We start from the raw sequence: 13,653 nt of genomic DNA, 5'->3' as shown, positions 1-13,653 counted from the left end.
TTAACAAGGTTTGGTAGTTCTTAGTAATCTTAGCACTTAAATGTCACCAATGATTTTTTTTTAACCTTTTTTCTCTAACCAGATTTGCATCTGCTGGTGATGATGGACTTATAGTTGTATGGAATGCCCAGGTGTGTATTGATTTTGTGTGGATTATGTAAGAAAGATATGACTGTATAGTTGTACATGCATTCTTAAACACCATCTGGCGATATACCTGCATATTATTATTTTTATTTATTTATTTATTTTTTATTTTTCCGAAGCTGGAAACCGGGAGAGACAGTCAGACTCCCGCATGCGCCCGACCGGGATCCACCTGGCACGCCCACCAGGGGGTGACGCTCTGCCCACCAGGGGGTGATGCTCTGCCCCTGCGGGGTGTCGCTCTGTTGCGACCAGAGCCACTCTAGTGCCTGGGGCAGAGGCCAAGGAGCCATCCCCAGTGCCCGGGCCATCTTTGCTCCAATGGAGCCTCGCTGGCTGCGGGAGGGGAAGAGAGAGACAGAGAGGGAGGAGAGGGGGAGGGGTGGAGAAGCAGATGGACGCCTCTCCTGTGTGCCCTGGCCGGGAATCGAACCCGGGACCCCTTGCATGCCAGGCCAACGCTCTACCACTGAGCCAACCGGCCAGGGCCTATACCTGCATATTAATAGTCAGACTAATTAATACTTGAAAAGAAACACTGAGGATGAATTCATTTAAAATGGGGACCAATATTTTATAATATTTTTTAATTAAGATTTTTTTTTTTGAGAAACGAACGCCAAGTTGTGAAAATCAAAGTTTTAATCTTACTGAACAAAATTTGTTATGAGTAACTATGTAGTGATTCTGAAAATGAATCAAGTGTTGATTTTTGTGGTAATTTTTTTCTTTCAAAATTGTATGATTGCATGATATAATATGCTTCTTATGTTTGAATTTAATAACAATAAAATAAAAGGCTTTAAAAAAATGTAAGGCTTCACCAAATTTCTCTGAGACCTTTCTTCCTAATGCTTTGTCACTGAAGTTATTCTCTTTTGAAATATTTACCTTTTCATGTTACTGCTTTGTCAGATCCTCATTTTTCAATGGCTTTACCTGTGACTGAAGGAGTTCTTTAAACTTCTCTGTTCCACACATTTCTGAAATCTTGCAACCTTGGAAAGATTTGCAATTTTTTATATTTACATTGTATTTTGGTATGTTTACTGTTTGAGTAGTCTGTGAAAGACTAATAAATTAAGACATTGGATGAGTGGAAATAGCTGTTGCTGTTAGAGATGAGTCCCTGGCCAGTTGGCTCAGTGGATAGAGTGTCGACCTGGTGTATGGATATCCTGGGTTCGATTCTCGGTTAGGGCACACAGGAGAAGCAACCATCTGCTTCTCTCCCCTCCCTTCCCCCTTTACTCCCTCTTCTCCTCCTGCACCCAGTGGTTCGATTGGTTCTAGCTTTGTCTCAGGCACTGGAAATGGCTTGGTTGGTCCAAGCATGTCAGCCTCAGGTGGTAAAAATAGCTGAGTTGATTCAAGCAGTGGCCCTAAATGGGATTGCTGTGTGGATCTTGGTTGGGGCAAACTCGGGAATCTGTCTCACTGTTTCCTCTCCTCTCACTTAAAATAATAAATAAATAAACAGAGGTGGAGTGGAGGCTAACTTTACAAGTGGGTGATACATTATTGTATATAAATATATTTGTTGTTGTTTTGCTGACTGTTGTTTCCTCCACAACTTGTTAATTTTGGAGACTTAAATGAAGACTTTCTATTTTTTTCCTACAGATTAAGTTACTGATATTTTTATGCTTAATTTATACAGTTATATTTTTAAAATCATATTCCTTTACATTTTCTATAAAATGTGCTAAAATTTATTTTTTATTAGAAAATAATTAAAAATTTTTATGGCTACTCCTTCAGCACCTGTTTAGTTTCTCTTTGATTGCTTAAAGTTAATAAGATTTAAGTAAGTTCAAATAGAACATATGTGTTTTCTACATGGTGATTCTTCTTAGTGTTATTATTTAAAGTTATTTAAGTTGTGAAATATGGACTGTTAATGTTTTCATTGGTTTTTCAGACAGGAGAAAAACTTTTGGAACTCAGTGGACACACTCAAAAGATAACAGCTATTATTACATTTCCTTCCTTGAAAGCATGTGAAGAAGAAAACCAGCTTGTCTTGACAGCCTCTGCTGATAGAACAGTTATTATATCCTTAAATCTGGAAGAAAGCAAAATGACTATAGTTACCCAAGGGACCAGCATATACATTGTTAGTCACTAGCCTGTCAGGGCCTGTCTGTACATTCCTGTTTTAGCAAAAATTATTTTGTTCTAGCTTTCACAAGACACATCTTAAAAACATTAGGCATCTGAAAAATATTAAACTGGAAATAGCGGTTAAGGCTTATTATTGATGGAAACCCCATGACTAAAACTGTTTTTTTCCAGAGTTACTATTATATTAGGTTATATAAAATGACGAAAGTGGGCCTAAAAATACTTATTATCCCAGTTTGCTTTTCAATTTAGGGAAATTTTTTCCTGCTCATTATACAGTGAAAAAAGCTAATGGCCCCAACCTATAAGAACTTTTTGAGCACCCAGTCTGACAGGAATGTGAATTACCATTGGCTCAGTGTTTAATATTATTTAGTATTTTAAAATAATTTTTTAAAAAAGTATTACCAGCCCTGGCCATTTGGCTCAGCGGTAGAGCATTGGCCTGGCATGTGGAGGTCCTAGATTCAATTCCTGGTCAGGGCACACAGGGGAAGCGCCCATCTGCTTCTCCACCCTTTCCCCTCTCCTTCCTCTCTGTCTCTTCCCTTCCCGCAGCCAAGGCTCCATTGGAGCAAAGTTAGCTCGGGCACTGAGGACGGCTCAATGGCCTCCACCTCAGGCGTTAGAGTGGATCCGGCCACAGGGAAGCACCGCCTCCTGGTGGGCATGCCAGGTGAATTTTGGTTGGGCCATGCAGAAGTCTGTCTGTCTGCATCCCCCCAACTTTGGAAAAATAAATAAAATTTACCAGACTCTCCCATGTATAAGATGCACTATTTTTCAAAAAGTTTGGGGTCTAAATACTGGGTGCATCTTATATAGTGGTTGTAGATTTTTTTTACTTGCATTTCCCCTTTTTCGGGCTTCTTTTTACATTCATTGTTGAAGACAGTGATTTGTCATCAGCCACAGATGTTACTGGGTTTTTTTTGTTGTTTTTTTTTACAATCTTTTCATTTTATTTTTTATTATTTTTTTATTTATTAATTTTAGAGAAGAGAGGGAGAGACAGAGAGAGAGAGAGAGAGAGAGAGAGAGGAGAGACAGAGAGAGAGAAGGGAGGAGGGGCAGGAAGCATCAACTCCCATATGTGCCTTGACCAGGCAAGCCCAGGGTTTCAAACCAGCTACCTCAGCATTTCCAGGTTGATGCTTTATCCATTGCGCCACCACATGTCAGGCAGATGTTACTGTTAAACAGAGATGGAGGACAAGCTAATGGATGGGAGTTTTGACAGTGATGAGGAGTTGTATGAATTTTATGAATAAAACTTGAGTTCAATAACTTTATGTAATACCTTTTCTTTTCCAAATTTTGGGCACCAAAATTAAGGTGTGTCTTATACATGGAAGGGTCTTATACATGGGGAAATATGGCACCTTTCTTTCCCCCTTACTTTTAGGTAAAATTTTAAGTTGTAATGACATTAGCAAGGTTTTATAAAGTGCTTATGTGTGCCAGGCATTGTTTTGTTTTATATATAGTGTGTCAATAAAGTCATAGTGCACTTTTGACCAGTCACAGGAAAGCAACAAAAGATGATAGAAATATGAAATCACCAAATAAAAGGAAAACCCTCCCAGTTTCTGTAGGATGATGTGGCAGCATGTGCTCATGTGCAGATGATGACATAACACCGTGTATAAAGTGGTGTGGCCCACAGCCATGCCAGTCAAGATATGGACGGTATAGAGGAAAGTTCAGTGTGTTCTGTGGCTCACTAAATTTGAATCCGTGGCCAAAGTGCAACGTGAACATTGGCGTGTTTATAACGAAGCGCCACCACATAGGAGTAACATTACTTGGTGGGATAAGCAGTTGAAGGAAACCGGCAGTTCGGTGGAGAAACCCCGTTCTGGTAGGCCATCAGTGATGAGTCTGTAGAGGCTATACGGGATAGCTACCTAAGGAGCCCTAAAAAATCTGTGCATGAGCCCACATTGAACTGCACTGAATAGGTATGAAACTGGGAGAGTTTTCATTTTATTTGGTGCAGGTTTCACATTTCTATCATCTTTTGTTGCTTTCCTGTGACAGGCCAAAAGTGCACCATGACTTTACGGACACACTGTATAAAAATCCACTTCATCCTTACAATAAGTATCTTTATTCTCATTTACAGATAACAAAGCCAAAGAGAGGTTAAGTAATTTGCCCAAGGTCAAACAGCCAGTGTAGGGCAGAAGGCAAGTAGTCTGACTACAGAGCCAGAGTTCTGAGCCACAATATACTAATACTGTCTTCATAAAGTATTTTTTTAAAACAAATTGAGCCCTTTAATATTTGTACATGGAATTGGATATGTAAAGGCCATAGCCAAATGCTTGGATAACTATAATCTTTCATTACTTTTTTTTTTAAAGGTATCAAAGATTAGCTTTAAAAATATATGTGCTCATTTGAAAATTCTCTTTAAATAAAGAAGTAAGTTTTGGAGTAAGCCCAGTGGTGTCAGTGTTTCTTAGGCTTCTATAGAAAAGACATGACAGACTTTAAAGGAACTTATCAGCTGAGGTGATTTCTCAACAGATTGCCGATAGGTGAAAACATTTCAGGAAGATTTAAATGGTGACAAGTTTTGTGGTGATGATAGTATTACATGAATAAGGGCATAAAATTCCTATTTTTAAGTCAGAGTGCTATTGAGGCAAATATTTTATGGACTAAAGCTCTGGTTTTTTGTTTGTTTTGTTTTCAGTATAAGTATAATCTCTGCAAAAGTAGACTTTAAAATGTGTTTTTAATTAGACCATTCCTAAGGTACTATAATAATATATCAAGGCAATTATTAAAATTACTATTATAGTTCAGAGATGAATAGTTGGAACATTATCACTATAAACTTTACCTGTAAATGATAGTAGGGACTCATTTCCTTTGTTGAATGACTTTTTTTAAAAATTAAATTTAATGGGGTGACATTGATAGATCAGGGTACATATGTTCAGAGAAAACATCTCTAGGTTATTTTGACATTTGATTATGCTGCATTCCCATCACCCAAAGTCCAATTGTCTACCGTCACCTTCTAACTGGTTTTCTTTGTGCCCCTCCCCTCCCCCAACACCATCCCTCTCCTCCCCCTCACCCCGTAACTCCCACACTCTTGTCCATGTCTCTGAGTCTCATTTTCATGTCACACCTATGAATGGAATCATATAGTTCTTAGTTTTTTCTGATTTACTTATTTCGCTCAGTATAATGTTATCAGGGTCCATCCATGTTGTTGTAAATGATCCAATGTCATCATTTCTTATGGCTGAGAAGTATTCCATAGTATATATGTACCAAAGCTTTTTAATCCACTCGTCCACAAACGGACACTTGGGCTGTTTCCAAATCTTCGCTATTGTGAACAATGCTGCCATAAACATGGGAGTGCATTTCTTATTTTCAAACAGTGCTATGGTGTTATTGGGGTATATTCCTAACAGTATAATGGCTGGGTCAAAAGGCAGTTTGATTTTTAATTTTTCGAGGAATCTCTATACTGTTTTCCACAGTGGCTGCACCAGTCTGCATTCTCACCAGCAGTGCAGGAGGGTTCCCTTTTCTCTACATCCTCACCAGCACTTATTCTGTGTTGTTTTGTTGATGAGCAGCATTCTGACTGGTGTGAGATGATATGTCATTGTGGTTTTAATTTGCATTTCTCTAATGATTAGTGATGTTGAGCATTTTCTCATATGCCTATGGCCATCTGTATGTCCTCTTTGGAGAAATGTCTATTCATTTCTGTCGCCCATTTTTTGATTAGATTGTTTGTCTTCCTGGTATTGAGTTTTACAAGTTCTTTATAAATTTTGGTTATTAACCCCTTATCAGATGTATTGTCAAATATATTTTTCCATTGTGAAGTTTGTCTTTTTATTCTGTTCTTATTGTCTTTAGCTGTGCAGAAGCTTTTTAGTTTGATATAGTCCCATTTGTTGATCCTGTTTTTTATTTCACTTGCTCGTGGAGATAAATCAGCAAATATATTGCGAGAGATGTCAGAGAGCTTACTGCCTCTGTTTTCTTCTAAGATGCTTATGGTTTCATGGCTCACATTTAAGTCTTATATCCATTTTGAGTTTATTTTTGTGGATGGTGTAAGTTGGTGGTCTAGTTTCATTTTTTTGCAGGTAGCTGTTCAATTTTCCCAACACCATTTGTTGAAGAGGCTGTCTTTACTCCAATGTATGCTCTTACCTCCTTTGTCAAATATCAGTTGTCCATAAAAGTGTGGGTTCATTTCTGGGTTCTCAGTTCTGTTCCGTTGATCTATATGCCTGTCCTTATGCCAGTACCAGGCTGTTTTGAGTATAGTGGCTTTGTAATATAATTTGATATCGGGAAGTGTGATACCTTCCACTTTATTCTTCCTTTTCAAGATTGCTGAGGCTATTCGTGTTCTCTTTTGGTTCCATATAAGTTTTTGGAATATGTGTTCTATATGTTTGAAGTAAGTCATTGGTATTTTAATCGGTATTGCATTGAATTTATAAATTGCTTTGGATAATATAGACATTTTAATGATGTTTATTCTTCCTAACCATGAGCACGGTATATGCTTCCACTTGTTTGTATCTTCCCTGATTTCTTTTATCAATGTTTTATAATTTTCCAAGTACAAGTCTTTAATCTTTCTGGTTAAATTTATTCCTAGGTATTTTATTTTTTTGGTTGCAATGGGAAGGGGATTGCTTCCTTTATTTCTCTTTCTGACAGTTCATTGTTAGTGTATAAAAATGCCTCTGATTTCTGAGAGTATTGATTTTATATCCTGCCACCTTGCTGAATTCATTTATGAGATCCAGTAGTTTTTTGACTGAGACTTTAGGGTTTTCTATATACTATGTCATATCATCTGCAAATAATGATAGTTTTACTTCTTCGTTTTCAATTTGGATGCCTTTTATTTCTTTTTCTTGTCTGATTGCTGTGGCTAGGACTTCCAGAACTATGTTGAATAAGAGTGGTGAAATGGGGCACCCCTGCTTTGTTCTTGATCTCAAGGGGATTGCTTTTAATTTTTGCCCATTGAGTATGATGTTGGCTGTGGGTTTGTCATAGATGGCCTTTATCATGTTGAGGTATGTTCCTTGTATTCCAACTTTGCTGAGAGTTTTGATCATGAATGGGTGCTGGATTTTATCAAATGCTTTTTCTGCATCTATTGAAATTATTATGTGGTTTTTGTCCTTCCTTTTGTTTATGTGATGAATCACATTGATTGATTTGCAAATATTGTACCAGCCTTGCCTCCCAAGAATAAACCCCACTTGATCATGATGTATGATTTTTTTCATATATTGCTGGATTCGGTTTGCTAATATTTTGTTGAGGATTTTAGCATCTAAATTCATCAGGGATATTGGCCTCTAATTTTCTTTCTTTGTGTTGTCTTTGCCTGGTTTTGGAATCAGAATTATACTTGCATAATAAAAGGAGCTTGGAAGTCTTCCTTCCTCTTGAATTTTTTGAAATAGTTTGAGAAGGATAGGAGTTAGGTCTTCTTTGAATATTTGGTAGAATTCACTTGTGAAGCCATCAGGCCCAGGACTTTTCTTTTTGGAAGTTTTTTGATAACTGTTTCAATCTCATTTGTTGTAATCAGTCTGTTTAGATTTTCTGACTCTTCCAGATTAATTTTTGGAAGATTATATGTTTGAAGGAATTTGTCCATTTCATCTAGGTTGTCTAGTTTTTTGGCATACAGTTCTTCACAGTATTTTCTTACAATATTTTGTATTTCTGTTGTGTCAATTGTTATTTTTCCACTCTCATTTCTAATTTTATTTATTTGATTCCTCTCTCTTTTTTTCTTGGCGAGTCTGGTTAAAGGTTCATCGATCTTGTTTACCTTTTCAAAGAACCAGCTCCTGGTTTCATTGATCCTCTGTATTGTTTCTTTAGCCTCTATTTCATTTATTTCTGCTCTGATATTTATTATTTTCTTTCTTCTACTACCTCTGGGCTTTACTTGCTGTTATTTTTCTAGTTCTTTTAGATGCAGGGTCAAGTTGTTTATTTGAAATTTTTCTAGCTTCTTAAGGTATGCTAGTAATGCTATGAACTTTCCTCTCAGGTCTGCTTTTGCTGTATCTCATAAATTTTCAGTTGATGTATGTTTGTTATTCATTTCTAGGAATTTTTTAATTTCTTCTTTGATCTCATTGTTAACCCATTCGTTATTTAACAACATGCTATTTACTTTCCAAGTGTTTGAGTATTTTTCAGTTTTTCTGTTGTGGTTGATGTCTAGTTTAATGCCATTGTGATCAGAGATAGTACTCGATATGATTTCAATCTTCTTAAATTTGTTGAGACCGCTTTTGTGCCCTAACATGTGAAAAGAATGTATATTCTGCTGCTTTAGGGTGAAAGTTTCTGAAGATATCTATTAAATCGAGTTGATCTATGTCCTTTAATCTGCTGTTTCTTTGTTAATTTTCTTTCTTGAGGATCTATCTAGTGACATCAGTGGTGTATTAAAATCCCCTACTATTATTGTATTGCTGTTGATCTCGCCCTTTAAATCCATCAAGTTCTGCTTTATATATTTAGGTGCTCCTATATTAGGTGCGTAGATATTTATAATGGTTATATCTTCCTGTTGGATTGCTCCCTTTATCATTATGCAGTGACCTTCTTTATCTCTTATTATAGCCTTTGTTTTAAAGTCCGTTTTTTCTGATATAAGTATTGCTACCCCAGCTTTTTTTTCACTTCCTATTGTGTGAAATATTTTTTTTCCATCCTTTTATCTTCAGTCTATGTGCATCTTTTGTTTTTAGGTGTGTCTCTTGTAGACACCATATGTATGGGTCCTGTTTTCTTATCCATGCAGCTACCCTGTGTCTTTTGATCGGATCATTTAATCCATTTACATTTAATGTTATTATTAATATGTAGTTGTTTATTGCCATTTTATTCTTTAAAACTGTATACCTCTTTTGCTATATTCTTTTTCTCCTTTGATCTGTTTATAACAGGCCCCTTACCATTTCTTGCAGCCTTGGTTTGGTTGTAGTGAATTCCTTGAGTTTTTTTTTTTTTTTTTTTTTGGTCTGGTAAGCTTTTTAATTTCTTCTTCAGTTTTAAACGATAGCCTTGCTGGATAAAGTAGTCATGGTTGTAGTCTCTTGTTCTGCATTACTTTGAATATTTCCTGCCATTCCCTTCTGGCCTCAAGTGTTTCTGTTGAGAATTCGGAAGTCATCCTTATGGGGGCTCGTTTGTAGGTGATAGTCTTTTTTTTTTCTTCAGCAGCTTTTAATATTTTCTCTTTATCACTTAGCTTTGGTATTTTAATTATGATGTGTCTTGGTGTAGATTTCTTTGGGTTTCTCTTTAATGGAGTTCTCTGTGCTTCTTGAACTTGTGAGATGTTTTTCTGCCTTAATTGAGGGAAGTTTTCAGCTATGATATGATTGAACAAAGTCTCTATCCCTTGTTCTTTCTCTTCTTCTTCAGGAACCCCTATGATGCAGATGTTATTTCTCTTCAGGTTGTCACAGAACTCTCTTAGAGTTTCCTCAGACTTTTTGCGTCTCTTTTCTTTTTTCTTCTCTGCTTCCATGCCTTTATTTATCTTGTCCTCTAACTCGCTGATTCGATTCTCAGCTTCATCCATCCTGCTTTTAATTCCTTCCATTGTGTTCATTTCTGATATTGTATTTGTAATTTCTGACTGATTCTTTTTAATTATTTCAATGTCCTTTTTAATATTTGCTAAATCTTTATTTAGGTGTTCGTAATGACCATCTATTGTTGTTCTAATATCTTTGAGTATCCTAACAATTGTTATTTTAAACTCTGCTTCTGGTAATTTGGTTATATCTGACTCATTCAGGTTCTTTTCTGGGGATTTCTCTTGATTCACTTGTGTTGCATTTCTCTGCCTTCGCATTTTGTCTATGTAAAGAAGGTTTTGACTACTGGAGTCCACTGGGTGTGACCTGTGTGTTACCTAGGTGTGGTCTGTCTGCAGGCCTGCCACCCCCTCTGCTGTTGCTGCCTAGGGCATTTGGGTATGGGCGTTGCCGGTGTCTGCCCACTGGGGCTGTTGCTGTGGTTTCCGCCTCTCCTTTACGGGAGTGGCTGTGATCACGTGCTCGGGTGTACAAGCCTCGGTGTCTTTGGCTTTTGCCCTGCACCTGCGGGTGGCGTTATGCTCTGCCCTGAGGGCAGGGGTGAGCACCTTTGCTGAGCTGCAGGTCTCCGCCTGATTCTGGGCTTTCACCTAGTCCCTGCAGGAGGAGCCCGCTCATGGGACGCCTGCAAACGTTGGCTCCACAGGCCAGGCAGGACTGCGTGCCCACGCTCAGTAGCGGGACTCCGCCTGTTCTGGGCTTTTGGCTCCATCCCCATGGGAGGTGCTGGCTCCCAAGTCAGGCCACAAGCCTTGGTTCCGCGGGCGGGGCAGGGCTGTGCTCCTACACCCTTGCTGAAGGGCAGGTCTCCACCCTTTCCAGGGCTTCTGCCCTTTCCCCGAAGGCTGGATTGCAGGCGGCCCGCAGCTGGGATTGATTACTTTTGCCCGCCCCCACTTCCCCAGCCAGGCAAAACTGAGCTCACACTTTGACCTCAGTTGTGTCCAGCCAGCTTCCGCCGTTGCTGACAGATCCGTGCTTCTGTGTCATGCTGTCACCCGCCCTCCAGCGAGCCCTCAGCCATGTGGGTGTGTGTGCTGCAGCTCAGACCCTATTACTCACTACTGTAGTCCCAAAAGCTCCCTCCTTCTACGTGACTCTGCTCTGAATGCCACAGGAGAGCTTGTTTGGCTGGTGTCCTGCTTCCCTTTGCTGGTATTGCTGTTTCCAGGGGAAATACTCGCTTTAGATTTGGGGAGTGACTCGTCCCAGTGGTTAGGGTGGGTGGCTGTCTCTCAAAGTGTTTCTCCCTGTGCCTCCTAGATTACACTCTCTCCCTGCTACTCCGGTCCTCTCCTCTCTCCCCGTCCCCTGGAGCCCTGGGTGAGTGGTTGTGAGAGAGGTTTTCTGTGCGGTCCCTTTAAGAAGAATCCTGGGTCTGAGAAATATGTCTCTTTCTCACAAACAGTATCCTGTCTTGTTTCCAGCTAAATACTGTCCATATGCCTCTTCTAGGCTCTGGGACTGCAGGCTGGGGCTTTGTTCCTGGGACTCAGGACCCTCCCCTCTCTGCTAAACTCACTTCCTGCCACATGAGTCTCTCCCGGCTGCCATTCGCTCCAGGGAGCTGGGAAGCCCTCTCCATGTTCCTGCTTTTCCTACCAGTCTCAGTGTGGCTTCTTCAGTGTTCCTTGGTTGAAGAGTCCTCTTAGTTTAGTCCAAAGTTGGTTTTTCCAGATGATGGTTCTTAAAATTAGTTTGTAGTCCACTTTGGTTCTGGGAGGTGGGAGTTGGTATGTCCACCTACTCCAGCACCATCTTGTCTCTCCTGTTGAATGACTTTGTTGAAAATAATTCCAGGCTGCACTGTTGTTAGTTCTTTTACTCAGGTAAATTCTAAATTAACTCAGTTCGGGCCTTCGCTGTTAACTAACTTCATTAATTAAATGCTAGGAGTAGATTTAGCTTAACCTGTGATGGCGTATCTGGAACACTGAGGTTGCCAGTTCAAAACCCTGAACTTGCCTGGTAGGCACATGTGGGTGCTGATACTTCCTGCTCCTCCCCACCTTCTCTCTCTCTCTCCTCTATAAAATGAATAAATAAAATCTTAAATTCTAGAAGTAGATTTAAAAATATTTCTGTCAAGTGATAATTTTAAAAGTTTGTACAGATATATATATTTATATATTATATATTTGTTATGTAAATGTGTTTTCAGACATGATGTAAAATGTCTATCTTAGCAGAAGCAATGGTGTGAAATCATTAAGTCAAACTATCCTTGGACATTTTATGAAAGGTCCTATAATTATTTTAAATATGTATACAGGTAATAGGACTATACTGTTACCATCTTTTTTAAAATCAAGATAATAGTAGTAAATTTTGCCCTGCATGTTGAGAGAGGTTTTAGTAACTATTAACTAATTGATGTGTTTCAGTATAAATACTTTATATTAAATGCTTATTAGGTTATGGTGCAATGTTTTAAAGAATAAACCTTAATTTAAACTGTTGCAATATGTAATGCCTACAAAATTTAATTTCCAGACCATCCTTTCTGTTGGCATTTTCAAATAATTTGGTAGTAAAAGTTACCTCAGACTTACTGTAGATTGTAAGTCTGTTGTGCTACATTGATGACTCATTATATGAATTAACCCTTTGAACGTTTGAAGTACAAATGTTCATTTATGTCCTTGTGCCTCCTGACCATCTAGAACAGCGGTTCTCAACCTATGGATCGCGACCCCAGCGAGGGTCGAACTACCAAAACACAGGGGTCGCCTAAAGCCATAAATGGGCCAGGGTCGCGGCCCACAGGTTGAGAACCGCTGATCTAGAATAACTGGAACTAATTTCACTTTTTGAAAAAGAACTCACTCCTGGGGATCAGCGAGCATGAAAAAACCTCACTATTCAAAGGGTTAATTTTTGTAGTAGTATAAACACTAAATATTTCTGCTTTATTTTCTATAGAAATGTGTGACATTTGTGATTTAATTATTAAAAAAGCTATAAGATTTGAAAATTCTGTTTAGAAATGATTTCTTAACATAAATTTAGGTATGGAATTGTGCTACTGGCAGACAAGTTCAGAAAGTATCATGCTTCCAGTCTACTGTAAAGGTAAAATCTTAAGCAGATATTTTATGGTAATAATCTTTTTGTCTGAGAACTGAAAACATGGAGTTATTTGTCCCGCACACTTTGCCTTTTATAAGGTCATAAAGACAAGCCATGTCATTTACTTAGTTCCAAAAGGAAACATGGAGTTATTTGTCCTGCACACTTTGCCTTTTATAAGGTCATAAAGATAAGATATGTCATTTACTTAGTTCCAAAAGGAAATTTTATGGGGCTGACTGGTTGTTACTATTACTTAGGTTCATTTATTTTACAATTATTAATTGAGGCTTATTACAGGAAAGGAAACTCTGCTGCATGTTGGAGAAACAAACTTGGATAACGCTTGATTACTTTGATTCCTACAGAAGAAATTACCTTAAATGTTCTCAGAATGGCTACTGTTTTTCAATAATGTCAGCAAGTTTGGGAAAAGATACTAGGCAAATGAGATGTTTCCTCATTTGCTTGAAAGATAACTTTTCTAAATTGGAGCCAACCCTTTTTTTTTTATAAAAATGTTAAAAGAATTGTTAATATGTCAATAGTTAATGTATTGAATATTTCATTCTTTTTCTAAATGGCAGCATCTCTGGTAGCCATCTCATGCTACTATGCTCTTCTAATTATCAAGTTAGTAAAGTTTATGATGGAGAAAGTGTCATTTATTGCA

The 13,653-nt window shown here is 38.2% G+C and overlaps 1 protein-coding gene across 1 annotated transcript in view; it reads left to right on the top strand.

The window, feature by feature from the left end:
* Positions 1-13,653, top strand: part of WDR41 (WD repeat domain 41) — a 59,821-nt gene that overhangs the window by 16,981 nt on the left and 29,187 nt on the right. The window contains exons 3-5 of the mRNA XM_066273618.1: positions 83-131; positions 2,069-2,200; positions 12,921-12,983. Coding sequence (XP_066129715.1) covers positions 83-131; positions 2,069-2,200; positions 12,921-12,983 — 244 coding nt within the window. The remainder of the gene's footprint in view (positions 1-82; positions 132-2,068; positions 2,201-12,920; positions 12,984-13,653) is intronic.

Source organism: Saccopteryx bilineata, chromosome 4, assembly GCF_036850765.1.
Source record: "Saccopteryx bilineata isolate mSacBil1 chromosome 4, mSacBil1_pri_phased_curated, whole genome shotgun sequence".
Taxonomy (NCBI): Eukaryota; Metazoa; Chordata; class Mammalia; order Chiroptera; family Emballonuridae; genus Saccopteryx; species Saccopteryx bilineata.
Note: the sequence above shows the minus strand (reverse complement) of the source record. Positions and strands in the feature narration are given on the sequence as shown.